The 24,056-nt window shown below is 53.5% G+C and overlaps 1 protein-coding gene across 1 annotated transcript; it reads right to left on the reverse strand.

Annotated features, from left to right (window-relative positions):
• Positions 1–349: 349 nt before the first annotated feature.
• Positions 350–19,724, reverse strand: LOC133055988 (myosin-3). The gene is made up of 39 exons (XM_061141080.1): positions 19,521–19,724; positions 17,837–17,980; positions 17,157–17,313; positions 16,145–16,172; positions 15,703–15,811; positions 15,042–15,134; positions 14,351–14,414; positions 14,173–14,271; positions 13,304–13,407; positions 13,072–13,210; positions 12,565–12,683; positions 12,327–12,476; positions 11,627–11,797; positions 11,221–11,527; positions 11,043–11,113; positions 10,402–10,489; positions 10,199–10,316; positions 9,485–9,608; positions 9,260–9,396; positions 8,920–9,175; positions 8,360–8,602; positions 8,097–8,273; positions 7,843–7,988; positions 7,673–7,763; positions 6,895–7,284; positions 6,667–6,793; positions 6,144–6,262; positions 5,780–5,976; positions 5,226–5,409; positions 4,458–4,623; positions 4,051–4,175; positions 3,337–3,645; positions 3,017–3,220; positions 2,815–2,940; positions 1,821–1,991; positions 1,620–1,724; positions 1,373–1,468; positions 1,139–1,276; positions 350–420 (listed from the first exon to the last, which is right to left on the reverse strand). The coding sequence occupies exons 1-39, from the start codon at positions 19,722–19,724 to the stop codon at positions 394–396; spliced, it is 5,823 nt and encodes a 1,940-aa protein (XP_060997063.1). The 3' UTR covers positions 350–393.
• Positions 19,725–24,056: the final 4,332 nt, after the last annotated feature.

A 24,056-nucleotide genomic window follows, 5' to 3' on the forward strand; every position in this document is an offset into this window, starting at 1 on the left:
CCAGTTCAACTTGAGACAGGGCTTTCCTGAACCAAGCCTTCGTGCTTCCCTCATGTTGTACTGGGAGATGACTCTCTGGACAAACTCCCCCTTCTCCTGCCAGAGCAGTGGTTAACCTAGTCTCAAATGTAAACCAGAAGCAATCTCTCCCTGTCCCCACAGACACACCCCAGAAAATATGCAGAATAGCTTTATCAAGCCATCTGCTGAGATTTCCACATTGGGCATAAATATCACCAGTGAACCATTTCCACACTGGGAAGAGAAAACAAATACAATGAAACAGCCCCAAACTGAAAACAAAGTTTATTGCATGTGAAAGTAAGTATCAGAGTCAGGAACCATGAAAATACACATTTTGCATATTTTCTGTCCTGTTGCAGAGGAGGGGGCTCACTCTTCACTCTCGTGGACCACCATCTGGGGAGAAAATGGGCATTTCTAGTTATATCAGCAGAGCCTCACTTCCTGCTGCTCCCCCTCCCCACAAGCATCTGGGGTGCTTGCTTGTCTGTCTCAGAGGACACGGGGTACTCCTTGGATCGCAGGCGAGTGAATACACGACTGTCTACGTGGTGGCAGTCCCCCCAGGCCTGAGAGCCTGGTCCTCAGAACAGCCCAGGGGTAGTCTTCCCTAGTGTCTCAGATGGTAAAGAATCCACTTGCAATGCAGGAGACCTGGGTTCGATCCCTGAGTTGGGAAGAGCCCCTGGAGAAGGGAAGGGCTACCCACTCCAGTATTCTTGCCTGGAGAATTCCATGGACAGAGGAGCCTGGTGGGCTACAGTCCATGGGGTCACAAAGAGTCAGACAAGACTGAGCGACTTTCACTTAGGGACCTACACGCGGTGAGTGCGGTGACGGAGGCTGGCGGCAGAGGGCGCCCGAGAGCTCCGTTCCCACGGAGGGGCCGCTCCTTGCTCTCCAGGACAATGTTTTATTGGGACTCACCGACCTGGGTTTGGCCGGGCTCTTCTCCCCTGTGTGGCTCTAAGTAAATCCCAGACGGACCAGTTCTAAACGAGGGTGCTCCAGCGCCCCGTCCATCTCAAAAATGTCTTCATCTCGGGAGGCTTCCTCCCCGGGAGTCACACCTCTCCTCTTCGCCCTGCCCACCCAGTGCCTCAGGACCACCTACCCGGCTGGAGGAGAAGTCTCGGGTCTTCGCGCGCAGCTTATTGACTTGAGATTCGGCAATATCGGCCCGTTCTTCAGCTTCCTCCAGTTCATGCTGAGCTTTTCGGAACTTGGTGAGATGAGCGTTGGCTTGTTCATCCTAAAATAGAGTCAAATGGGTATGAGCTGTGAGCGCCTCTCTGGAACTCCCGGGCAGAAGCAGGGCGGGTGTCGCCCTGGGGTCTCGCTGACTTACAGCCTCCTCCGCCTGCCTCTTGTAGGACTTGACCTTCACTTGAAGTTTGTCCACCAGATCCTGTAATCTCAGCACATTCTTCCTGTCCTCTTCACTCTTCAAGAGAGAACATGGGATGGCAGGTCGCCAGGAGGGGACAGGGCTGTACAAGGTCCCAGTGCCTGGGTTTCTCCCTGTCTTCTGGAGAGGGTCCAGGGTGAGGTTCCCCCTTACAGAGGAAATGCTCCTGGGGTTTCCTTCCACTTGCCTGGTAAGTTAACTCCTTGACCCGCCGCTCGTACTTCCTCAGGCCCTTAACAGACTCGGTGTTCTTCTTCTGCTCCCCCTCAAGCTCGGCCTCCAGCTCTCGGATCTGGGGGAGCACTTGGGAAGTTAGTCGGGGGCTGGAGTATGACCCAGGCAGGCTGGAAAACTCCGCTTATCATGCTGGGGTCCCTCCCGCAAGTACCCGTGTCTCCAGCTTCTGGATCTGCTTCTTCCCGCCCTTCAGGGCCAGCTGCTCAGCCTCGTCCAGGCGGTGCTGCAGGTCCTTCACCGTCTGCTCCAGGTTCTTCTTCATCCGCTCCAGGTGGGCGCTGGTGTCCTGCTCCTTCTTCAGCTCCTCAGCCATCATGGCCGCCTGAAAAGCACATCATCCCACTGAGATGTAAACAAAGGTCAGGTGCTTGGAACTGTCAAAATCTGGGGACCCGGAGGACTGGAGCCATGCTGCTGACAAGGACGCAGGTGACATGATGCCTGAGACCACCATGGGCTCTGGGCAGAGCTGCACGAGGCATGTAAGCCGGACGGCGAGACCTCCAAGGGCTGCATGGGAAATGGTTTCTTCCCTTTCTTAAGCTGGCCCCTTTGGGACCGCCCCACCCCAAGGAAATCCCTTTTTTCATTACCAACCCGTGAGTTTTAGGACTCTGAGTCTATAACCCAGCATCACGGGTGTGGCGTCGGGAGGCTAAGGGAACTGAGGTGCGGAAGGTGCAGGGCGGGGATAATCGCAGGGTAGTGCTCTCCACCAGCAGCAGGTGGCGCTGTGGGAACCGCGCGTCCAGGGACCGGCCTCTGGAGCAGGAAGGTGGGTGCTGGGGCCGGAAGCGGGCTTTCTGTGAGGTGACCTTAGGTGGGATCCAAACAAGGGTGGGGAGGCGGGTGTCTCGTTTTCATATTTGGAATCAGTCATACATAGAAGGGAAGAAGAGCATACCTCTCCCAGAGCATAAGACATGAACAGAATTCCTTCTGGTCTTTTCCATCCACACTCCCTTATTTTTCATGCCCCCCTTATTAACGTGTGGAAGGGCACACTCTGATTTCTGGGGCGGGGGAGTGCTTCTAGAGCAGAACTCACATGCATGTGCCCCAGGGAGGCCCCACCCCATCTAATGGGAACCAGCGCAGGGCTGGAGAGAGAGAGGGCCTGGATGAAATGCAGGGAGGAGCCTCACGTCGGTGATGGCCTTCTTCGCTTTCTCTTCAGCGTTCCTCGCGTCCCTGCTGGCATCCTCAACCTCGCTCTGGAGCTGCGTGAGGTCCGTCTCCAGCTTCTTCTTGGTGTGGATGAGGCTGGTGTTCTAGGGCGCAGGGGACAGGGTTACCACCTGGCACATCCGAGGCCAGGACCCTCAGGACCCAGGACCCTCCGCTCACCTGGGTGTGCAGGAGCTGCACCCTCTCGTTGGCATCCAGGAGCTCCTGCTCTGCGATCTTCCTGCTCCTCTCCGTCTGCTCCAGCGTGGCCCGCAGCTCCTCCACCTCGGCCTGCAGCAGGTTGGCTCTGCGCTCCACGATCGCCAGCTGCTCCTTCAGGTCCTCCTGGCCCCGCAGAGCGTCATCCAGGTGGAGCTGGGTATCCTGGCCAGACAGCAATGGAAGCGTCTGCTTGAAGTTGAGGCCAGAGGACCCTGAGCCTAGCCCACAGCTGTGTGGGTCTGAGGATGGAGAGGTCCCCCACCAGGGAGCCCGCACACCTTCAGCTGCCCCTGGACACTCCGGAGGTGTCTGAGGGTCTCTGCGGCCTGGCGGTTGGCATGGCTCAGCTGGATCTCGATTTCGTTCAGGTCCCCCTCCATCTTCTTCTTGATCCTGATGGCCTCATTCCGGCTCCGCACCTCGGCATCCAGGGCGCTCTGCATCGTCTCTACGGTCCTCTGGTAGTTCCTCTTCAGCTGCTCGATCTCTTCATCTTTTTCGGCCATCTTTCTATCGATTTCTGATTTCACTTGTGTCAGTTCCAGCTGGATTCGGAGGATCTTGGCCTCTTCGTGCTCAAGGGCAGCCTTTGAAGAACAAAAACAAAACAGAAATGGTACCAGTGATGGGACAGAGCCTGCTACACTCTTCTCTGGGGTAAGAAAACTCCAATGGAATATTTGTAACTAACTCAACAATATTCAAAACTCTTATGAAACAATAGTAACATTTAGATATTTCTTAGGCACTTAAGGCACTTTATAGATATTTTAAATTCATCTCAGTCTTTTGTAAAATCTCATTTTTAGACCTATTTTAACGTAAGATTTTCTCCAGTAATTTTAAGATTATTCACATGTATTCGTCCATGTAGTTTGCCAGGAAAAGAACCAACACGAGGACTGTGACTCTGCAGACCCTGAGTGGGGCCTGGCTGGAGCCCCCCCGTCACGGCGTCTGCGCCCATACTGCCTTGCTGGCATTCTGCTCACCTCTGCTTCCTCCAGAGCCAGCTGGATATCAGCCTTTTCCAGCTCGATCTGTTTCCTTGATTTCTCCAGTTCATGGATGGTTTTACCACTTTCAGCGATTTGCTCCGTGAGATCTGCTATCTCCTCTGCAAAGAGAGAAGTTTGATTGCTCTTGAACTTCCACACAGGTTTCCATGCAGAGTAAGCACTAGCCAATGCTTTTGACTAGTTTATCACGGCGCTAAGGACGCTGCTTGCTGGAGATAAGATACTGGACACAGGGAGGCTCAGAAACAAGCCCTTGGGTGTGGAATGCTTCCTCTGCATGTGGTAACAGACAGGCAGATGAAGTTGGGTCCTGAAGTCACGGTCCTGCAGCCTCACATTCGGGGCATAGTGTGAAGGGGGATTTTAGATAAACTGCTTACGCTCTAAATTCTTATTTTCTCGTTTCACAGTTTCAAGTTGATCTAAGGCTTCTTCGTAGGCGTTTTTCAGTTTGAAGAGCTCGGTGCTCAAGGAGCGGGACTCCTTCAGAGATGCCTCCAGCTCCGCCTGGCTCTCCTCACACTTGGTTTTCCACTCAGCGAGCACCTGCAATGCCAGGGAGAAAGGCACCTCTGTTCATGACCCCTCACCTCCAGCTTCTATCTCAGGACCCCTGTGAATATGAACACTCTGAGAATCGGGGTCCCCTTGGCCATGTCACTTGTCTAGCCCTGTGTTCCTAACTGTTGACTAACCAAGATTTCATTCCATAAATCAATTCAAGATCAGTCACTGGTCAGTAACAACTGTCATGTCCAAAAAGCAAGTGGACCTTTGGGAAGGAATTAGCCAGGCCTCCTTTTCCTACTACAAGAATGGACCTGCACTTCTAAATATTTCATTAAAACCTCGATTCAAATCAACCTTACTTGTCATACTGAAGGGGAGGCTGCCAGAAACTCTCCCACTAGGACCTGAGTTAGATTTCCACATCAGCCACCCAGACAGACCAGCCATGTTGGGGACCAAGAATGCTTGGGGCTGGACGACACTGGATGACCCTGGAGGAGGTGGCTTGTCTCCACTGAAGTGTTTGAAGGGGACCCCCACCTGCATCCCACTCTCTTTGGTTTCGGGGGCTCACCCCAGGTCTCACTGCTCCTGGGGGAGCCAGGACTGGGCCCCCACCTCCTGTGCCCACCCAGCACCTTGTCGAAGTTCCTCTGCTTCTTGTCCAGGGCGGCAGCCAGGGAGTTGGCTCTGTCCACGTCGACCATCAGGTCCTCCACCTCCGCTTGCAGCCTCTGCTTGGTCTTCTCCAAGGACGCGCACTTCGCGTTCACCGCCTCCACCTGCTCCTCGGAATCCTGGAGGCGCTGAGCCAGCTTTTTCCTTAAAACAAATGAGAAGCAGATGCTGTTTAAGCTTCAGTCCTCTTGAACATCACTATTCATCTAGCTGGAACCACTAACCTATGTGATTCAAACACCGCTTTCCTTTCATAAGCCCAGGAGAATCTCCTGTCTGCTAAAAATCAGTGATCAGTAGCCTGCCTGCCTGCCTCTAACCAAGATCACAGTCGTTTGTCTCAATGAAATGTGCTCACAGAAGTCCTCTGCTGGCACAGAGCTGCCTTAAAAGACGGTAACATTCACTCTCGAGCAGTGCTAGGGTCAGTGCCCTCTGTCATCTGATCATTTAGGAGTGTTTGATCATTTGATCATTTGGGAGTGCTCGTTCTTCTGAAGACAGAGTTGCGTACTTGGCCTCCTCCAGCTCCTCCGTGCGCTGGATGGCATCGGTCTCGTACTTGGTCCTCCACTGGGCCACCTCGCTGTTGGCCTTGGACAGCGCCCTCTGCAGCTCGGCCTTGGATTCCTGCTCCTCCTCGTACTGTTCCCGCAGCAGGTCACAGTCGTGGCGGGAGGACTGCAGGGCGTGGGCCAGGGCGTTCTTGGCCTGTGGAAGTCAGGAGAGAGGAGAGGCCCAATGGATGATGTTTCAGGCTGTGTCTGTGATGCAGTCCAGATGTGTTCCCGCTGTCATCACCTATGAATGAAGTTGCCTTTTGTTTCTGTAGGTGGTACGTAGAGAGTAGACCAGGGAGCATTCCCTCAGCTATGTACCTTGCTCTCTTCCTCTAACTGCCTCTTGAGCTCTTCTATTTGCTGGGTAAATGCTTGCTTGCTTCTGGAAAGTTGCGATACTGTGCTCTCCTTCTCCTCCAACTGACGACTCAGCTCACCTGTGTCCAGAAGGAAAATACTTTTATTTCACCCGTCTATTCACTCACTCACACATTCCGACTGTGTGTAAGGCACTGTGCTGAGATCTGGGGGTGAAGGCACGTGTCCATGACAAGGAGGCTGAGCGCACACCCTGGTGAGACACTGCTGTAAACTTCTAGAGGGTGCTCGGGGAGCAGGGGGCGTCCTGAGCCCCTCCTCACTCCTCTCTCATTACTGCACTCTCAGTGCTCACCTCCTCCAGGGCACTCTGAATGGCCTTTTGTAGGTTATTCTGATTGCCTCTCTCCTAAAAATCTGCTTCCCTAGAAGTCCTCCCCAAACAAATCCTGCCTTTGGTTTTGACCTGCTGTCTTGGCTAGGTGTCCGGGAGGCGCTGCCCCTCCCGTTCCCCGGCACTCACCAGCCTCCGTCTGCAGCCGGGACTTCTGGGTGCTCAGCTCGCTCAGGCTCCTCTGAATCTCCTCGTTCTTGCCCCGGGCCTCGCTTAACTGGTCCTCCAGGGTGCGGCAGATCTTCTCCAGATTCGCCTGCAGGGTAGGGAAGGGGAGAGAGCTGAGTCCGTGCTCAGGTGTGGAGGGCCAACGGTGTCCTTCACCCAAGGATGAGCCCCCTGCCTCCCACCCCGAACCTTAGACTTGGACACGCTCTCCACGTTGCTGCCCAGGTCGTCGAGCTCCAGCTTGAACTCGCTCTTCTCCTTCTCCAGCTTCTGCTTGACCCTCTGCAGGTTGTCAATCTGCTCCCCCAGCTCGGCCACACTGTCCGCGTGCTTCTTGCGAAGAGCGGCCACCATGGCCTCGTGCTGCAGCGTGGCCTCCTCCAGGTCCCGGCGCAGCTTCAGGAACTCGGCCTCCCGCTTCTTGTTCAGCTCAATCTGGGTGGACGTGACGCCCCCCGCCTCCTCCAGCCGCTCGCTCAGCTCCTCCAGCTCCCGGGCATAGTCGCTGCGCTGCTTCTCCGTCTTGGCGCGGGTTGCCCTCTCGGCCTCGATCTCTTCTTCCAGCTCCTCGATCCGGGCCTGTGCGGGCAGGCCATCCGGAAGAATCCTGACTCCCAGTGTCAAGAACAGGCTAGTTTCCCCTCCCATTAGACCAACCAAGTCTTGGGCTGCTCCCGGAGCAATACCAACACTGCGAATTTCCCCTGACATGAGCCTTTCCTGCCTCAACCTGGGCATTATCCTGCAGCGGCTGATAATGAGTATCCAACACTCTGACTACGGGTTGATATGAAATACTTCAGTTACGTGTTTTGTTTAAATTGTGGAAAAGCTGTTCATTACTACTGTCGGCCTGGACAGAGACGAGAGGCCCACGGTCTGGCCCCTTGCTCTGAGAACGCACAGCAGGCTTGCCAGCTCATCGTGTGTGTCCGAGTGTGAAAGCAAAGTCCCAAGCACCCCCTACCTGAAGCTCTTTGATTTTCTTCTGAAACTGCAGGCCCAGACTCTGCTCATCTTCCACTTTGCTTTGCAGTTGACAGTACTCAAAATCTTTCCTGTGAAGGGAAACGCAGAACGTGTGAGGACCAGACACCCGGGCACTGGAAACCCGAGCACAGCGGTGTCAGGGCGCACTTCTTGAGCCGCTCATCCAGCTGCTGCTTGTCGTTCTCCAGATCCAGGATGGACTCCTGGGCGAGCTTCAGGTCTCCCTCCAGCTTCCTTTTGTTCCTTTCCAGGTCTACACGGAGCTTCTTTTCTTGTTCCAGGGAGCTTTCCAGCTGCAAAAGGCATGGTCTCCTTTTAAGAACAAATGCTTTGCACCATGGATGTCCCAGGGGCTCTTCCTGCCCTGAACCCAGGCCTCCCAATTGGCATCCTTCACTCACATCATCCACCTGCTGTTCCAGTTTGCTCTTGATTTTGCTTAAAGAATTGACTTTGTCCTCTTCTGCTTGCAGGTCATCCAGGGTCTGCTGGTGGGCCTCCTGGAGCGCCTTCTTCTCTCTGGTTAACTTTGCAATGGTTTCATCCAACCCGGCGAGTTCTTCAGTGAGGTTTTTAACCTAAGAAGATGCCACAGGCAATTATAAGAAAAGATCAAGTTGGGTTTGTACTGACCGTATCAGTGGAAAGACCCACAAGGGTGTACCTTATTCTCTGTGGCGTGTTTCTCCTTCTCAACCTTGGCCAGTGTCAGCTCAAGGTCATCTATGTCTTTCTTCAGTTCCGAACATTCGTCCTCCAGTTTCCTCTTCTTGGCCGTCAGCTCAGCATTCATCTCTTCCTCATCCTCAGCTCTCTCTGTCACCTCCTTGATCTTAGCCTCCAGCTGGAACTTGGCCTTGATCAGCTGATCACATCTTTCCTCTGCATCCAACAAGTTTTCACTTTCCTTTAAAAAAAAAAAGAATCATGATTTCCTTTAATGGTTTAAAGGTAAAGTTTGTGACATTCCAGTATTTTGTTGAATGAGTGAATTTGAACAAACTCCAGGAGATGGTGAAGGACAGAGAGGAGCCTGGTGTGTTGCAATCCATGGGGTCGCAGAGAGTCAGACACAACTCAGCAACTGAACAATAACAAAGTATTTTGTTATAAATAGAATCCTTTATGAAACATACCCAGTAAAAAGAAAAAATCCCACCCAAAATCCAGTTTTCTTAGATAATCAAATCTAGGAGAAAAAAATTTAAATTCCTAGACACATACAGCTTGTACTTGCAGCTGCAGGTCATTCTTCTCTTGTACTAGAGTCACCAGTTTTTCCTCTAGTTCCTTCCTTTTTGCCTCTGACTTGGCCAGTTCATCCTTGGTTTTCTGGAACTCTTCCTTCATGGTGGCCATCTCCTTCTCCGTCTCTGCACTCTTGAGAAGGGGCTTGATTTTGAAAAAGAGTTTCATCCAGGGCCAGTGCTTGACGTTCATGAAGGCTCGGATGTTGTACTGGATACAGAAGATGGACTCCCTGAAAACACAACATGAGTTATTTCTGAGAGAGGATCCCCACTTCTCCCAGAGAGCTCAGATCTGAGCACAGACCCCGCTCGACCTTCTCTGCACCATCTTCTGGAATTCCACGCGCATGAGGAACCCTCTGCACACGGCCTGCGTCCGGGTGATCAGCTTGGCCAGGCGGTCATCCCGCATTTCCTCCAGGGTTCCCAGCAAGCCGGCCTTGAAGAACACCTTGAGGCGAGACGGATGCCCTGGGTCAGTTTTCTGGAGGAGTCTCTCAGGGACCACAGGCCAGTGTCTGTTGGAACTGACACAGTACCTTGGTGTGTCCAAACTTGTACTGAGTGTGGTCGATGTCAATGGATGCCAGCAGCTTTTCACACGCCTTCTTACTGTCGATGAACTGCCCCTCGGGGATGGCACTGGCATTCAGCACTCGGTATCTGCCGTGTGGACACAGAAACATCGTAAGCTGTTAGCAAAGACGTGAACTTTGGAAGCCAGTCCAGGCCTCTCTTCCAAGAGGCAAGAAGGCCAAGGTCCTGAGAGGGAAGGAAACTCGGCCTTGGTCACAGGCCAAACAGTGGCCTGAAATCTAGGCCTCCCGACTCTTCTCTGCCACGTCCTTTTCTGCCACGTTGTGTATCAGAGAAGGCCCTGAGAAAGTGTGGGAGAAAGAAGTGTGTATACCTTGACCACATGGTGGTTAAATCATATTCCATGGAGCCCACAGCTGTTCAGTATTTTTCCCTCTCAAATTCTAGCATTTACACACCTCCTCAAGAAACAAATGGAACATTTCTATTACACATGCATGTTCAGTTCTGAAGTCATGTCCAACTCTTTGCAACACCATAGACTGCAGCCTGCCAGGCTCCTCTGTTCATGGAATTCTCCAGGCAAGAATACTGGAGTGGGTTGCCACGCCCTCCTCCAGGGGATCTTCCCCACCCAGGGATCAAACCTGGGTCTCCAGCATGGGCAGGCAGGTTCCTTACCACTGAGCCACGGGGGAAGCCGTCTTACTACGCACCTCTGTTTGAAGTCCCCGTAGAGGATCCTGTTGGGGAAGCCCTTCCTGCAGATGCGGATGCCCTCCAGCACCCCGTTACAGCGCAGCTGGTGCAGAACCAGGCTGTGCTCCATGGCGCCTGAGAAGAGAAGCAACGTCAGCTTCACACAGACTCTGCTAAAACCTGACCTGAGCACAGTCTCCAGAGCTGGCGGGCGTCTCACCTGGGGTTTTGGTCTCGTTGGGAATTATACAGCGCACAAAGTGAGGGTGCGTTGTTCTTAAATTTGACATCAACTTGTTCAGGTTTTCCTAAAAGGGAAAGATTCAATTTGACAGTGAGCAGACTGTAGGCTTTTACAAACACAGAGATACACTGTAACAAAAAAAGATATTTTAAACTTCTTGTGAATTCTAATAAAGGTCTTATTTAACTCTTTTCAAAAGGTCTCTCAATAGTCCATTTGGCAAGAAGTGTAGGCAAGTAACTGATAAAACAGTCTTTTGCTTCACAGTAGCCAGAGACTAGCCAAGTACAGGCTGCCTGCTGAGTTAACTCAGGGGACCTATCCGGCTCCACTGGGCACCTGAGATGCTACCGCCTTGTGTTTCAGGTAAGTCAGAAAGTTCATTCTGAGGATTCGCCTCCCAGACCACCCAGCCAGTGGCATGTAAGATGGGGTTAAATTCTGGTCCTCCATTTGTTAGCACTCATCTACATATCATACCACCACTCTCCTAAGTGACAGTAAGCAGATTAAGACCACATCACTATTTTTGAATAGACCAAGTTCAGCATCTCTACATTGCTCATTTTGAGATGACTTAAACCAATTACAAGCAAATAAACTTCTATCTTTCTTACCCTGAAAAGGGCAGAGACAGTTTGGAAGGAAGAACCCTTTTTCTTGGCAACTTTCTTCTTTCCGCTGTCAGCTGAAAGAAAAGATGGTGTGTGGTGTTAGCAGCCCTCCAGAGCTGTTTACTTTGTGGGCTGAGTTGGGGAAGAAGTGTGGATTCGAGGCAGCCTGGGAGTCTGTTACCGTCTGCAGTGGTGAAGGTGGCATAGAGGTGCGCCAGGAGCCTGTTGGAGGACTTCTGGTACAGTCCAACCACCGTCTCGTTCAGAGGGTCCTTGTTCTTCTCCAGCCAGCCCGAGACACTGTAGTCCACGGTGCCCGCGTAGTGGATCAGGGAGAAGTGGGCCTCGGCTCTGCCCTTGACCACCTTGGGCTTCTGGAAGTTGGCAGACTTGCCCAGGTGCTGGTCATACAGCTTATTCTTGAAGGAGGTGTCCGTGGCCTTGGGGAACATGCACTCCTCTTCCAGGATGGAGAAGATGCCCATAGGCTGAACCAAGGCAGAATGCACACGGGGTGAGTGAGTGTGAGCTGCAGTGACAAGCATCAGGCCTGTGAGGGGCGGTTAATGAGCACACATGGCAGGTACCTTCTCGATGAGCTCGATGCAGGCAGCCAGGTCCATCCCAAAGTCGATGAACGTCCACTCGATGCCTTCTTTTTTGTATTCCTCCTGCTCCAGCACAAACATGTGGTGGTTGAAAAACTGTTGCAGTTTCTCATTGGTGAAGTTGATGCACAGCTGCTCCAGGCTGTTATACTAACATCAAAACACAATGTCCACATGGAAGGTTAGACTGCTTTCAAAGTCAAAGACCCACCAACCTTCCTCCTCCTCCTCGTCTCGGGCTCCTAGCAGCTCAGCTACACTTTCAGGTGTGGTCACCTTCTTGGGCTCAGCTCACATCACGTCTTAGAGTTTTCTCCAGAACTTGAGCTGGAAGATACCTCTCCCTCTCCTAAGTCCACGGGATGGGCCTCTCCTGGGCCCTGACCACAGTTTGCCTTATCTGTATAGTTGGTCTTCTGTGTACTTACATACTTCTCATCATCATCTACAAACTACAAGCTCATCTTTTATTCACCTGCAAGTCTTATACTTGGTAGACATTGACAACATGCTCTAATGGGTGTACATGCTTCTACCTGGCCCACCCTCCATCTAGTGCTCCTCCCAGAGATGATACGGGGTGACAAGTGGCTGCCTGGACATCTTTCCTGTAATCCTGAGAACCAGCCCCGCCCCCCCCCCCCCCCCACAAAGCCACCTGAATATCGGGAACGCAAACCTCGAAGATCTCAAAGCCTGCGATGTCCAGGACACCAATGAAGTGCTGCCTCGGCAGCTTGGTGTCCAGCTGCTGGTTGATGCGGGTGACCATCCACAGGAACAACTTCTCATAGACGGATTTGGAGAGGGCATTCACGGCGTGGTGCACCTGTGTCGGGGGTCAGCACCTGTGTGGAGTCTGTGGGCAGTAGCCATCTGTGCCTGCATCCCTTCCCAGCCTCCTGGTGGTCACTTACCTGATCTACGGTCTGGCCCTTGGTAACATACTCATTCCCAACTTTGACTCTGGGGAAGCATAAAGCTTTCAGGAGGTCTGAAGAGTTCAGGCCCATCAGATAGGCTGTCTTGTCAGCCACTGGCAGGAAAGAAGGCTGGTGTCAAGGGAAACCCAAGATAAGTGGCAAAGCCAAAGAACCCCTCTGAAAATCCTCCAGATGTCTCAAGGCTCAGCTCAGCTCGTCTCCGTGTGTTTACATTACTTGACTCTAAACTGCTCACCTGTGGGCGCTAAGTCACTCAGAGAATATGATGGGCCTTTTGAAAAGGCAGCACTCAGTTCCAGAAAACCCTGGTCACTCCTCATTGTGTCTGAAGCACGACCACTTGAGTGACTCAGCAGACAGGGCAGTAACCTGTCGGCATCTGAGCCCCGCCGAGGTTCATCTCTCCAGGGGGAGGAAGGATTGATCGCTTTCAAGGGAGGCCCCCAACTCTGGCGCATACCCCAGCAGGTGATGTGGTACCTTCCGTGCCATCCGGCTCTGCCTGCTCCTCCCGCTGCTTCTGTTTGAACTTCATGTTCCCGTAGTGCATCACAGCGCCTGTCAGCTTGTACAGCCCAGACTTCTCCTCAGGGGTGAAGCCCAGGATGTCAATGGCGCTCTGGCGTTGCAGGAGAGCGTGTCAGCCAGCTGACCTCAGTGATGGAGCAGGAGCCCCCCACCACACACACATCCTTCTCCCTGATCTACTTACATCCGTGGCCAGCAGCTCCTCGGCGTCATCAATGCTGGCCACCAGGATCTCACCTTGGCTGATGAAGGGATAGTCGTAAGGGTTGGTTGTGATGAGCAGCAGCTCTGCAATGACGACCAGTTAGAGGGGGTCACATGGATGCAAAGGAGACATCCCCCTGGGGCTAAACAGCCTCTCGTACTCAGGCTGCGGCTGAATAGAAAGCCCAGGGAAGACTCTGCACCCACCCCAGCCACACAGGGCACAAACTCCAGAGAGAACATTTAAACCCTTTTGCTTTGTGTGCAGGCAGCACAGACCCATGTCGGTTGGGAAAGATTAACCAGGAAAACAGGCTGAGTGTGGGCCAGAGAGCCCTCTGTGGACACGGAGAGCCCCTGGAGGGAAGCCCAGGTGGTTTGGTAGAATCGTTGTCTTTTCCAAATCCTGGTGAGAGCTGCAGACTGTTTCCAGGATTGGGCCCAGAATGCTGAGCAGACATAGGCAGAGAGCAGAGAAGGGCATGGGGCCCCTGTCAGGTGCCAAATGGAAAGCGGGGTGGACATCCACCAGCTGGCGGTTCCTCTGCCTTGGCGGGGGCCTCACAGCATTTGGTGGAAGGTTGGTTTTGCGGCTGACCACCAGGGGGCATCAGAGGACCACTAAACGGTAAGTCGTTCAGCCCGTTTCCATGAACCAGAGCTGAAGGCAACTGTGCCTCATTCTTTTTCTGTCCACTGGATTGCATTTCTCAGATTGGCACATCACTGTCAAAACAGCCACACCCCATTTCTAAAACAAATTTCCTCTGTGAGGAGGCACAACTCTCTTCAGTCCGCTCACCTAAGAGCTGACAGGCCCCAGACCAGCCCCTCTGGGGGCATCCTCACCTATGAGCTCGGGCTTCTTATTGGAAAGAATCTGGTAGAAGATGTGGTAGCTTCTCTCAGCCTTCAGCTGGAAGGTCACTCTTGATTTTTCCAGCAGATCTAGGAACACAAACACAGGAGTGTCTTCCAAACTGTTCCCCCGATGTCCCAGAACATCTGATCCTAGGAGTCTACTTACATGTTTCAATATCTGCAGAGGCCAGCTTCCCCGTGGTACCAAAATGGATGCGGATGAACTTGCCCTGTCAGGGAAGGGAGACCAGGTGACCTGACTCCAGGTGTTCCTACCCACCTGGGGAGTGGAACAGAGCCTTCTTCCCCAGGAACTTGCAGTTAAGTGTCCTTATCGCCTCTTCCCTGCTTTGCTGTGCCCTCCTCCATCCCCTTGTTCCACACTGCATCCACACGCCACTCCAGCCAGTCAGCAGAGTCATGTTCTGTTCAAGATGCAAATCAAACCGTATCACTTCCCTCTAACAGGATCCTGACTTCTGGAATGAAACCAGACCCTTCTCCTGGCCTGCGTGCTCCCAGGCTCCAGGTCCCTTCCCACTGCCCTGCCTCACCCAGACCCCCTGGAGATCCCTTGACTTCACCAGTCCCCTCCCTGCCTCTGCGACTGTGTCCCTCCGCACCCTGTGGATCTCGGGTTCACGGCCAGCGCCCCTGGGAGGGCGCCCCTGCCGGCCCCGTCTAAAGGACGCCCGGCCCCCTTTACCGCCCCGTCTACGAGGAACTGTCAGACTGTCCTGTGGGCTTGTCTCCTCCTCCTCTCATTGTCCACCCCCAGGGCCGCAGGTTCCTGGAAGCAGGGGTCGTGCCTCCTCGCTGGCCTTGCAGGACACCCCAGCTTGACCCAGCAGACTCACAAAGCGGGACGAGTTGTCGTTCCTCACGGTCTTGGCATTCCCGAAGGCCTCCAGCAGCGGGTTGGCGCTGATGATCTGGTCTTCCAGCGTCCCCTGGAGCAGGGAGTCAGGGCAGGAAGAGCCCCGCGTGAGGGTGAGCTCCAATGCCCCTCCGCCCCGGCTAACGCCGGTCCCTTCCCCATCCCCTGCTTTCCAACCTAGGGCCCAACCACACCATCAGCACCCTGTCGCCATGTCGTGTTTGGCTCTGGTTGGGTATCTTGACATAAACCTCCTTTAACCCTTCAGGTTCTCCATTCTCCAGGTGGTGAGGTCACCTGGGTTCACACCATACTGCTGGGATATATTCGTTTTGAAAGGCAAGTGGACGCTACACTTCTCTCCAGGTGGTGTGTGTGACTCTGGTGTTATGTCAGATGGACTTTTCTTAGCGGAGCCTTAGAGCTTGTCTTCTTGGCAATCACAGGATCTGGTCCTGTGAGATCACCCATGCGCTGGGTCGTATAGAAGAGCCGGCTGTCCTGTGGGATTTTCAACCCTGCCAGCACCCCTTCCCCGAGGAGCTGGGTCCCTCCCACCCCACAGGCACCCTGGGCCTCCTCGCTCTGAAGCTGAGACGAGCGTGGCGGCGGAGGCAGAGCCGGCCGGCCCCTCCCCTCACCCTCATCTTGGAGTCCTTCTTCTTGGCGAGGTCCCCAGTGGCTGCAATTGTTGCAAAGTACTGGATGACCCTCTTGGTGTTCACAGTCTTTCCTGCCCCGGATTCTCCACTGTTCGGAGCGATCGAAAGAGAGAGGAGGAGAAAAAGAGTCCTGTGAGTGTAAACAGCCTCCTCTGCCACATCAGATGTGAGAGTCCCAACAAAGAGGAGACCGCCCGGAGAGACAAGGGCCCTGGGAGGCCGGCACCACTGAACAGCCTGGATGGGGAGCCCTGCTTCCTGAGGCCTCACACACCTTCTGGCCTGTCCCCCGTCCATCTCTGCATCACAGACTTTGTTCAGTACTTTCTCACTGACAGAACAAAGCAAATGGCCTCTTCCCCTTCTACCCTGGGGACAAAGAGCCACAGCTGTGAAAACGCTGTATACCCTGGATACTCACGTGATCAGAATAGACTGGTTTTCACGATCTGCCAAAGGGAAAAATAAAATAGGGTTGATGGTATTATAAAACGAACTTTCTCAACTTAAATGTCCATCTACAGAGGAGTGGCTTAAGAAGATGTGGTACATACATACAATGGACTACCACTCAGCCCTAAAAAGGAATGAAATGATGCCATTTGCAGCAACATGAATGAACCTAAAAATTACCATACTAACTGAAGTAAGTCAGACAGAAAGACAAATACCATATATCACTTATGTGTGGTTATATGATACAATTGAACTTAGTTAGAAATTAGAAACAGACTCACATAGAAAATAAACCTATGGTTACCAGAGGGGAAGGGGGGTGGGGGAGGAATAAATCAGGATTTGGGGATTACCAGATACAAACTACTATATATAAAATAAATAAGGTCCTACTGTACAGGGGACTGTATTCAATATTCTATAATAAACCATAATGAAAAAAATCTGTATATATATACATATATATATATATATATGTATCTAAATCACTCTGCTGTAAATAAGAAGTTAACACAACATTGTAAATCAATTATATTTCGATCAAGAATTTTTAATAAAAATAAAAAGAGCTCCCAGTTCTCCATGTCTCCAGCAGTCACAGTTCACTGCACAATGCCTCTGTTTCGTCCTACGTGGGAGCTCAAAGAGACTCCTCCTTGAGAATATGGATCAAAGAGGTTAAGCCCCTGCTTACAGCCAGCCACTGGCTGCCCACCGTATTAGGTTGAACCATATGAAACTATCAGTCTTTGTTTTGGGCCCACAAAAACGTCAGTTTCACATGAGGTAACCCATGTTTGCATTAAATCCAAGCTTCTCACCCAGGCCTGCAAGGCCCTGAAATCTCTGACCTCTTTTTTTTTTCAGCACCTCCACCCAGTCGTGCGGAGGCTGCACACTAGAGGGGCGGCTGATTCCAGACTTGCAGCCTCCCTGAGTCCTGCCCACCTCTCCAGGCTTCCCCCTTAGACACCTACCTGTGAGCATGAACTGATAGGCGTTGTCAGAGATGGAGAAGATGTGGGGCGGGGCCTCCTGGCGCTTCTTGCCCCGGTAGCCCTCCACCACCTCAGGGTTGTACACCGGCAGCCACTTGTAGGGGTTGACGGTGACGCAGAAGAGGCCCGAGTAGGTCTGTGGGGGAGTAAAATATACAAATTTATGTACACATGGGTGTGTGCATATAAAACCCTCCCCCTTTGTTATTTCACCTTTCTGAGAAACTTGTAAAGGAGGCAAGATCCGATTTCTCTCTATGGGTGAGGCAGCTGAGACTCGAGGGGTGCAGTGACCATCCGCAGCTGCTGGGTGACAGCACCAGGACCCGGCCTCAGCCCCACCTCTCCTCCGGTCCCCTCCTGGGCCCACTCATCTCTCACTTTCTCATCCTCCATCACTCTCGTCTCCCTTTCTTCATTCCCCCTCTTTTGTTGAATGGCCTCAGTTCAGTTCAGGTGCTCAGTCATGTCCGACTCTTTGCGAACCCATGGACTGCAGCACGCCCGGAGTGCTCCCGGAGTTTGGGAGTCCATTGAGTTGGTGATGCCATCCAATGGCCTCGTCAAACACTAATCCTTCTAAAGCCCATCCCCCCATGAGCATCTCCACCCCACCCCACCACACCCCACCCCAGGAGCCCGCAGACGTGGGCACTGACGTAGATCATCCAGGAGGTGTAGCGGTCCTTGAGGTTGTACAGCACGGCCGGCTCGTTCAGGTGCGTCAGCATGGCCATATCCTCGATCCGGTCGAACTTGGGGGGGTTCATCGCGTACACGTCCTCTGGCTTCACCACCAGCGTCTGCAAGGGAAGGGAGACGGTGCACACCTGGGCTTCTCTGTGCGCAGGTGTGTCTCCACGCCCAGACCAGGAGGGGGCGCTGGAGGCAAGGCCCGTCTGACGGAGGGGGTCGGGGCTGGGGCGGCTCATGGTGGAGGAGATGGAACGGGGTTCGGTTCTGAGACTCGCACTTTTTTATTTTCCGTCTCCAGTGGCCTGAGGTGAGGTAAGGGTAACAGAAAGGAGAGGAGGGTCTCGGGGGTTTCGGGGAGGAGGAGGCAGGCCTAGGAGCCAGCGGGAACTCCTCAGCTGGGTCATGCTGGCTGGGCCAAAACCCGGTCCCAGCGGCTCAGGGGTCTTTGCCGTCTACTTAGAGGGCACGGCAGGTGGATGGCGTCCCCGAGGCAGGGACAGAGAGGAGGAGGCCGGTGGCATGGACCTCCAGGCCAGCAGCCCAAGTCATCCTGAGCTCCCTGAAAGCAGCTCCCAGCCCCCACACTGCATCTCGCCCGATCACCCCCACCTGCCTGAGCTGTGAAAGGGCCCAGTGCCCGTGGGCGGGGTGGGGCGCCTTGGAGGACCTGGCATCGTGGAGTGGAGCTCACCTTCCGCTCTCTCACCCTCCGTTCACCCCCTTCCTGTCTGAGACCTCCGTTGCAGATGGTGGTTTTCCCGGCCCTGCTTCTGAGCCAGGTGGTGGGGAAAACCTGCCTTCAAGCAGGGGTTCACTAAAACCATCCAGGCCTCAGCCCTCCAGTGAGGTGAGGGGCTGGACATCTTGGACTGTCCCCCACCAGGTCTAGCTTCTGTGCTTCCTGCAGCCTCGGACGCCATTCCCCACTCCGTCATCTGAAATGTACCGAGAGCTGCCCTTGAGCCTCAGGACTTGGAAGGTGGTTTCAGTGGGTGGTTTCCATGCTGTTTTCTTTCACATCCAACCCAATGATACGATTTCCTTTACTACTCTCATTTGGATCCCCACCCCCATTTTATTTTAACCTTTCTTAGAACATTTCTGGATTCTTCTGGTCTAAATCCCAGACAGTTGGGATGTCCAGAATTCCTCCCAGCACCCCCATGCTAGCCTGGGCAGAAAGGAATGGGCTACACTGCTCCTGTCTTCATGATATGGGGATGCTGCTACTTCAGTCAAGCTTGTGGTCCACTAGGGTCCCTGATCCGCTTTCCTTACTTCCTTACATACTATCACCAGAAGAATCAGGGGGAAACCTAGACTCCCAAAGGAGAGTGCTCTGAAGGAGGTCGTCCTCTTGCTGGACTCTCAACTCCACACCCTTGGGACTCACACGGCTGGTCCCCGCTGACCTAGAGTGACATGAACATCAACAAAAGCACTGGAACATGAATTGCTTTGGCCAGCTGCAGGCAGGTGGTTCTCCGACCATGCAACCTGAGGCCAGTGTTCACTCTGCTTTCTCTGAGGACACCTGGGAGGTATGCACATGTGGAGAGGGCCAGGTGTGGGGCAGACGCACAGACTGGGCAGCCAGGGGAGCAGACAGAGGGCCAGAGGCTTGCAGAGGGAGTGGATGGGGCTTACCCTGTTGTCTTCAGTTTCCACCGTGACCTTCCCGTCCTGGGTGCTCTTAATTCTCCCCTTGGCATACTCTTCCTTAGAGTCAACCACGAAGCAGTAGGTCTTGGCATCAAAGGGCTGGTTCTGAGCCTCGATCCTCTCCTTTTCTGACTTCCGGAGGAAGGGAGCGGCGATGCCGAACACTTCCATTTCGGTGTCGCTACTCATGGTGTTAGCTGGGGGATGAACCCACCAGGTCAGCCCCCTACCCCTGACTCCAGCCCTGCCCCCGTGGGAGCCCACCAAGGTGGGCCAGGAGCATCTGATTTTTCCCATCTACCCCCTGGGAAAAATCAAATGCACACGTATTTATTGTGCCGACTCTGTGCAAAGGCATGGAGTGGATGCTACCCAAGCTCCCCCATCCAGCGGGGCTCAGAGGGGTGAAGGAACCCGAGGGAGGGGGCAGCTCTTGGGACTCAGTTTCCTTTTCTGAAAAGCCTAGGTGTTGCCAAGGGGAAATTTAAAAATAAACACCATCAGAAATAAACACCATTCTTCAAAGAGAGTGTGCTAAATGGCAAACAGCTAAGGAATCTGGGGACTGTTTTGATTCAAGGTGGCCACCTCCTCACACGAGGAAACTGGCTTTTGCTTCCTTCAGTTCTGTTCTGAGAACAGAGGTGGCATCTGACTTCAGCATCTGCTGAGACCCTCTGCCCAGCCTGCCCTGTCCTGGTCTAAGCTCCACAGGCTCTTGCCCCCCAGGCCACTGGAAGCAGGAGGAACTGGACCCTGGAGACTTCTGAGGCAAGGGACCCAACCTGCTTCCTCACCTGAGAGTCACACCTGCAGGAGGACAGCGGACAACAGCAGCCGTGGGAATCAGACCTGCGGTAAATATGCAAAAAGAAAGCTCAGGACACCCGAATGTGTGGTTCAGTTCTGAATCGGGTCTTGAATTAACCAAATAAGGGGAAAGGACTAATAACTTAAAAAGAGTCTTACCCCAGAGACAGGCTGGAAGAGCAGATGGGATGTGACCTACAAGTGATTCATAAAGGTAGTCAAACCCCCAGCTGCCCCCAATCCTGGCTCACGCCAGCCCACTAACACACCCTCCTTCAGTGCCTCTCCTTCAGAACAAGGCGGCATCTCTGTTGAAAAGGCCTGTGGTTCCAGGCTAGGATCAGGCCCCCTCTGACTTCTGCCAACAGGGAGAAGTCTCAAGTTGGCAAACTTTCACAAGCCATTGAGGCTTTGAGATCATGGGCACCCGCTCACCAGGCACACAGCGCAGGCGGGGAAGGTGAGGGTGGGGCCGGGGGGCGGTGACCCCACAGCCTCTGCACAGATCAGAGGGGAAGAGAGGGGTCGTCAGGCCACACTGACAGGCCGAGGTCCCTGGAGCATCCAGAGGGATCCTGCCCAAGGGAGCCCTCGAAGACAAAGTCAAGGGGAGCTCAGGGAGGAGGAAGTGGGGTGCGGGAGGTGGAGACCCAGCTCCACCTCTAACTAACCTCACCACAGCCAGGCAGGGCTGCACCGGGTGGTCCTCTGAGCCACACACGGAAGAGAGCCGCGCAGGGCGCCCAGACTCCTCTGCCCACAGCAGCACCAGGGGGCTGCCGCTGTGGCTTTTATAGCCTGTCCCCCCACCACTCATTCCTGCTCTATATTTGGAAAGGGAATGACCGATGCCACAAGCTGAGGGCCAGCTCCCCTCCTCACGTTTTTTTGCTGTTGCCAAGGGCGAGGTATATATAGAAATGAGCAGCATCCATAACCATTCTCCAGCTGGAGAAAGTTGGAAGTTTGAGATGCCTTTCTCTGAACCTGGGGCCAGGGTGTCTTCACTCGGTGTGAGGGGTGGCCTCACGGGGGTCCAGCCTAAACTCCATCCTGCAGGTGCCACATGCTTGAAAATCAGGGTGCATTCTGGGGACAGAAATCTCATCATGTGGGGAAAAGGAGTGCAACTTGAGGACAGAAAGATGAAAATCCTCTTGGCATTTTGGGCAAGACTTTTGTCACAACACAGGGTCGTGACAGAATTGTGTGATTGTAAAACTTGTGCCAGGAACGACAACAACAATTATAACCCTCCTCCTTCTCCTCTCACTGTGTACCTTTCTGTCTTATTAGTGTCACTGTTAATTTAATCCTTTCTTAAGCGCCAGTAGGACCAACAAGTAAATTAATGACAGGGAGCCACCCCGCCAGACAGTATCCACAGCAACAGCTGCTTGAGGACCTGTTGTTATTAAGACACATGACCAATTAGGAAAGACCAGCTGCTGGCCAGGGTGGGGGTTAGGGGGTGGCATGCCTGCAGAGAAACGGGGGGATGGGAGGAGAGGGTCCAGCAAGCATGAGTCTTTCTAAATTGGGGTTGAAGGAACAAAGCCAGGAGACCAGAGGTGCGACTGAAGCTCGGCCCACTCCTGCCTGGCTTTATGTCTCCTCCTTTTCTCCTTACCTTTCCTGACAAGCCTTTGGGAGGGTGGCTGGTGGGCACCCCGTGGTCATTAACTGTCAGCAGTTTCCCCTTGAGAGGAAGAGCCGCCCCCTCCCAACACACAGCACCCGCAGAAGTGGAAGAGGTATGGGTGGGGATGGGGCAGTGCAGGGCTGTGGACCCCTAAGATGCAGGAACATACATTAATCATCCACTGTATGCTGGCCCCAGTGCAGAGTACTTCAAGAGGGCACAAAAGAAAGGGAGATGCAGCCTTTACCTGTAACTGTTCCCAGGATAATGGTTAGTCAACCGTTTTTGAGATTCCGGTGATTTTAGGTCAAAGTACACTTGATGAACCGCCTGCTCTGTGAGGGCCAGGAAGGTGCGTGGCTGCAGGAAAAAAAACAAAACAAAACAGGAAGCCTGCCCCCCTCAGCCTGCCGCAGGCTGGCTGCATGTGCACCCCCACCCCCCTGCTCCAGCTGGGCTGAGACCCCCATCCCTAGAGACCCTCCACATCCAAGAAGACAGCCCAACGCTCCTAAAGGGTCTGTCTGTGTCTGAAAGGGGATGGTCTCCTTGAGGTCCCATCCTGCCTGCCCAGCAACACATCAGAGTCCACATCTTTGCCCACTGGCTGGCCATCTCCTTGGGAGGCCTGGTCAAGACAGGTACAGGTCACCTGCAAAGCAGAGGTGTGAGCCAGCCCTGTGGGCTGAGGGACAGTGCGAGGGGCCCTGGCCACATCTCAGGCATTGATGGAGCAGGGCGGCCCCGGGGAGGGGTGGTGCTGGTGGGTCCTTCCCTACCACCTGGAGCTGCAGTTGGGAGGGGTCCTGTGGGCAGCAGAATGAGGCTCAGTTTGCTCTTTACATCTTCTTGTCACCAGTTTACCTGTGTCTCTGTATAACCACTTCCACACCCACCTCCGGGAAACTGCAAGGATGCTTTCTGTACAGGGTTTGAGTTCCTTGTAAAACGGTTCCAGGTCACATTAATTGAACCCAATGCTAGCTCTGAGATGCTGCCAGCCTCCTCTAGGTTTTCCAGGTCATGTAGCCTTGTCTTCCTCTCTGCATCACACTCCTTCCTCAAGCAGGCAGAGAGTGTTCAGCTCAGAGGTCTCACAGGTGGCTGGCTGGTCAAGCTGCTTTTGCACAGGAGGAGCTGGGGGACAGGCGGGGCAGAAGGCCTGCCTAAGGCCACAGGAGGAGGCTCAGAGTGAGGCAGAGAGCCCCGCTCTCTGGAAACCCCATGGATGGAAGTGACAAAACTGCGGCAGAGAGAACCGTTCTAAAAGCAGGCATCAGGGATCAAAAGGCACGGCCATTTGGGGACTTCCCTGGTGGTCCATGGGTTAGGACTCTGCGCTTTCACTGCTGAGGGTGCAGGTACAATCCCTGGTCAGGGAACTAAGATCCTGCAAGTTGCACAGTGCAGCCAAAAAAAAAAAGCCATTGGGAAACGTACCTGTTGGAGGACAGAACTGCATGGACAGCAGCAGGTACAGGCTGTGGAATTTTGGAATCAGATGGGCCAGGGTGTGAATCCCACAGCTTACCCTCTGATTCACTGTGTGATGGCAGGCATTGTGCCTCACTTCTCTGAGCCTCTGTTTTCTCATCTGTGATACGGGGGTGAGGGCTTCCCAGGGGGCTCAAGGTAAAGAATCTGCCTGCCGATGCAGGAGCCATGGGTTTGATCCCTGGGTTGGGAAGATCCCCTGGAGGAGGAAATGGCAACCCACTCTAGTATTCTTGCCTGGAAAATTCCATGGACAGAGGAGCCCGGCAGGTCACAGTCCAGGGGCTCATAAAGAGTCGGACATGACTGAGCGCAAAGATGGGGAGAATGTGGCTGCCTTGCAGACTGATTATGTGCATTCAATAGGATAATAAAATGTCAGGCACACCCGGTGCTGTGTTTAGCACATTGTAGATTTTACATTTTCTACCTGAAGGCTTCCGTGTGTTACACACAGTACTACTGGTTATCTTAGTGTCGTTGAGTAGATCACATTAGATATTTGTTTTGTTGAGGTGAGCAGGGAGAAGGGACATATGTGTGCATTTTAAAAGATTTTCATCCAAAGAGGGGTA

Source organism: Dama dama, chromosome 5 (assembly GCF_033118175.1).
Source record: "Dama dama isolate Ldn47 chromosome 5, ASM3311817v1, whole genome shotgun sequence".
NCBI classification, from domain to species: domain Eukaryota; kingdom Metazoa; phylum Chordata; class Mammalia; order Artiodactyla; family Cervidae; genus Dama; species Dama dama.

Coding starts and splice junctions, on each gene's coding strand:
- LOC133055988 (XM_061141080.1), bottom strand. CDS start 19,724: ATGAGTAGCGACACCGAAATGGAAGTGTTCGGCATCGCCGCTCCCTTC. Junction 10,490..11,042: donor CTGTCTCTGCCCTTTTCAGG/GTAAGAAAGATA, acceptor TTTCCCTTTTAG/GAAAACCTGAACAAGTTGAT. Junction 8,274..8,359: donor AACACGCCACAGAGAATAAG/GTACACCCTTGT, acceptor GCATCTTCTTAG/GTTAAAAACCTCACTGAAGA.